Genomic DNA, 3,936 nt, shown 5'->3' with positions numbered 1-3,936 from the left:
TTTTTAGAACTTGAAAAAATTCAGAATTCCATCTTAAAAAAATAACACGAGCCAGTAGTCACAAAACTTTTGAAAGAGAAAGTATCAAAGATAAATAAACTATTCCAGATAAAAATATATTATAATGCTACAATGATTTGTCTATTAGTCAGCTAATGTCACGTGTGATGAGCACTCATGGCCTACTTTTATCTTTTCTATTAGAATCTTCTAACAGTTCAGCTAGACATAGAGAAGGTGCAGAGTACCTGCAATGTATGCAATGATAAAAACCAGAATAGATGCATTGGGGGATGCGGGAGATGGGAACATAGTGTCCCCAGATGGTCTGAGACTAGTAGGAAACTGACTACAAGGACAGGACAGCAGGCCTATTTCCAGGACCAATGACTTGATAAGAACTATACTAGTCTGCTTTTTGTTATTTGTGATACTGGGGATGGAACCCAGGGCCTCAAGCATGCCAGCCAGACATTCTACCACTGGGCTACACCCCAGACCCCAGACAAGTTATTTATGAGAATTATTTCTAAACCTTATAAAAGTGTGATTATCTCTATTTTATAGATGAGGAAACTGAAGTTCAGATGCCACAGAACACTCTGGAGTACCCAGAGGACACACTAATTCTGGAAGTCTTTTATTCCTTAATTGAGTTCTAAGCACCAATTTGGGATAGAAAGTTGTATATGGCATTAGGGTTTTGCCATTCACGTGATGCTTGCATGTCTATTATGTTGTTCCCTGGGGACTTCCTGTGGCCATGAAGAAAAACTAACATAGTCAATGACTGCTTGATTAACAGGGTGGCCTGAGTCCTGCCCAGCTTCTATCTCAAGTGAAGTGCCTTCATTGTACTTCACCCAGAGGATAAGGGCAGGGCTCCCCTGAGGAACTGGGAGCCTTGCAAGTTGGGTGAGTGGGACAGTTTGTCTTATTGTCAGCATCTATAAAATGGGGACAATAATGGAATCTGCCTGAGTGTGTTAGTTTCTCAGGGCTTCTGAAACAAATTACCACTAACTTGTGGATCTAAGACAAAAATTTATTCATTCATTGTCCTGGAGGCTCCAAACCCAAAAGCAGTTTCACTGGCTCACAATCCAAGTGTGCATAGGGCTGCTCCAAGGGCTAGGGAGACTCTCTTCTTGCCTCTTCCTATTTCTGGCGGCTGCTGGCATCCTCGGTTTGGGGCTGCCACACTCCGACCTCTGCCTCCCACTTATAAGAACACATGTGATTACACTGATAGCCCATCTTGATAATCTAGGATAATCTCTCCATCTCAAAATTCTTAATCTACCAAGGCCCGATTCCATATAAAGTAACATTTACAGGCTCCAGGGATTAGGGCCCGATATTTTTGTAATCTTTCAATTACACTCGGGGTTGTTTTAAAGAGGAAATCTTCTATTGCTGGCCGAGGGATGAGCACAGCACCCGACAGCAGACAGCATTAATAAATAGCATATTTCCTCTTCTAAAAAGAGGTCTCTGACAATACTTTTCCACCAGAAGTGGCCGCTGCCAAATATTAAGCCCTTATAAGGTACTGCATTTATAAGGGCTTGAAAAATAAAATTAAGGCGTGTTTACAACCCCCCTTCCGCAAAAAAAAAAAAAGTAAATAATAAAACAAAACCTTGTATTTACACATCCTTCCATCCAGGAAGTCAGACCCTGCGCTCCTTCTTTTCCAACCCTCAGGAGAAGTTTCTGCAACCGCAGAGCCTGCTCGTCTCGACATCCGCCCCTTCTAGCCCAGCCTTTCTAGGCAACCGCCCCTCTCTCGCCCCGCCCACTGAATTTGGCGACCCTCTTTCTAGCACGTTAGATCCGGGACCTTGAGGTCTGTCCATTCTATTGCCTATCAAATCCTAGCCAATTCTATTCAATTATGTCTCCTTACCAAGCGTTTAAGTCATTGAAAAAAAATAGACAGAGTTAATCATCCTAATGGTGGCAATCTTATTTACTCATGTACAAAAAAACGGAGAAAAAATTGTCGTCTGTAGACTGGCTATATTTATGACAGCCTGCATGAGAAGTCCCGGGTCCTACGCTCCTGGGACTCCCAGGCCTGGTCCGCTCCGCGCGCAGGCGCAGTGGGCCCGACTCGCCATGCCGACTGTCAGCGTGAAGCGCGATCTGCTCTTCAAAGCTTTGGGACGGACCTACAGTGAGTGGGCTCCGCGCCTTTCCTCGGGGGCTGGGACGCCCTCCAAAAGGGCGTTGTGGCAGCACTGAAGGTGCCCTTCACCTTTTGGCCTTGAGGACGGTCAGGGTCCACAGGGAAGGCTGCATAGCAAGCGGGTCGGCTGCTCGGAGGGAGCTTGTCGCGAGCGGCTTCACCGCGCGTGTGTCACCCGCACGTGCCCAGCTCTCAGTGTCATTCGGTCACTATCGGCATCAAGTGCCTTCTGCGTGCCTAGCCCCGACTTTGGTGCCCCGGTACAGAATAAGAGGATCCCCTGGATTCGCCCCGAGCGTGGGCACGGCAGTGCGCTGTTTGACTCGGCTTGTGAAGGGGCGGGAGGAGTTTGAGCAGAAGAGAGGGGACGGCATGGCCATCGGGCTCCGTTTTGTTAGATGCTTCCAGAATGGCTCTTAGTGTCAGGCAGTGTTCTAACATTTGGGGAGTACAGTTGTGCCCATGGCACTGAAGGTCCACGTTCTTGCTCTGATGAACAGGGCGGACAGCAACTAACCAGCACTCTAATAAAATGGTTCTGGATAATGTTAAGTGCTATCAGGGAAAGAAAAGTAGGTGATGTGCTGGGAACAGCATTTGAAAAGATTGGTGGCACTGAGTTGGGGCCTGGATGATGAATATGTGGGATGGATTTATTCTTCACGCTGTACTTCATCCTTTCCTCAGTTCCCAAAACACCACCATTAAACACACAGAGGGGAAATGTTAAGTAAGTTATCAGTTGCCACACAGCTGTATGAGTCAAAATGATATTTTCCTCACCCCGTAGTTATCAGTGTGTGTAGAGGCCACAGCAAGCAATTTGTGAGACCTGTTTTTTGTTTGTTTGGTATTAAATGTCAAGATGATAACAAAGCTCCAGTCAGGTGCAGTTTCTTAGAATAAGAGATTACCATTACTGTGAAAATAGAGTTAGCTTTTAAAAAAAACTTCTGAATAAGCCAGGTGTGGTACATGCCTGCAATCTCAGTGAGTCTGGAGGCTGACACAGGAGGATTGCAAGTTTGATAAACATTGCAATTTAGTGAGGCCCTAAGCAATGTAGCAACACCCTATCTTTAACAAAACAAACAAAAACTTTCTGAAGGGGTACTTTTATTATTGTTGGTGTTGTTTTGTGTGTGTGTGTGTGTGTGTGTGTGATACCGGGAATTGAACTCAGGGCTGCTCCACCACTGAACTACATCTCCAGCCTTATTTATTTATTTAATTTTGAGACTGGGTCTCTTTAAAGTGCCAAGGCTAGCCTTGTGATCCTGCCTCAGCCTCCTGAATTGCTGAAATTACAGCCCTGTGCCATCTTGCTAGGCTGAAGGAGTACCTTTAGATATTACCTACTCTGGAAGTGTTATTTTCCATAGGTTCTGTTCCAAGTCCTGGAAAGTAGAGGTAATACCCTCACACTTTGAACTCGACTCTTAATTCTTTAACCACTTTTTATAATATAAAATTCTTTTTTATATATTGTATATTTCTAATCCACAGTTTCACTAGTAGTGTGTGATATATCTGAATGAATGGCACAAGATGGTAGGTGGCAAATATTTGTTTTAAACATCTATAATCAGTTCCCAGCCAGATCTCCATCTTGGGAAAGTAAGTTTTTTTTTTATAACCTATTTACTACCATCCAGTTTTTTTGCCATATTCTCTACCCCTCCCCACTCTTTTCTCATATTGTGAATGATCAGGTAAGCTTGATTTTTTTTTTTTTTTTTTTTTTT

At 44.1% G+C, this 3,936-nt stretch overlaps 1 protein-coding gene across 1 annotated transcript in view; it reads left to right on the top strand.

The window, feature by feature from the left end:
- Positions 1-2,092: 2,092 nt before the first annotated feature.
- Positions 2,093-3,936, top strand: part of Farsb (phenylalanyl-tRNA synthetase subunit beta) — a 71,871-nt gene continuing 70,027 nt past the window's right edge. The window contains exon 1 of the mRNA XM_015481453.2: positions 2,093-2,179. Within this exon, the coding sequence (XP_015336939.1) occupies positions 2,122-2,179 (58 nt within the window). The 5' untranslated portion in view covers positions 2,093-2,121. The remainder of the gene's footprint in view (positions 2,180-3,936) is intronic.

This window comes from Marmota marmota, unplaced genomic scaffold (assembly GCF_001458135.2).
Source record: "Marmota marmota marmota unplaced genomic scaffold, marMar, whole genome shotgun sequence".
NCBI lineage: Eukaryota > Metazoa > Chordata > Mammalia > Rodentia > Sciuridae > Marmota > Marmota marmota.
The sequence above is the reverse complement of the archived record's forward strand: the minus strand, read 5'-3'. Positions and strand labels throughout refer to the sequence as shown.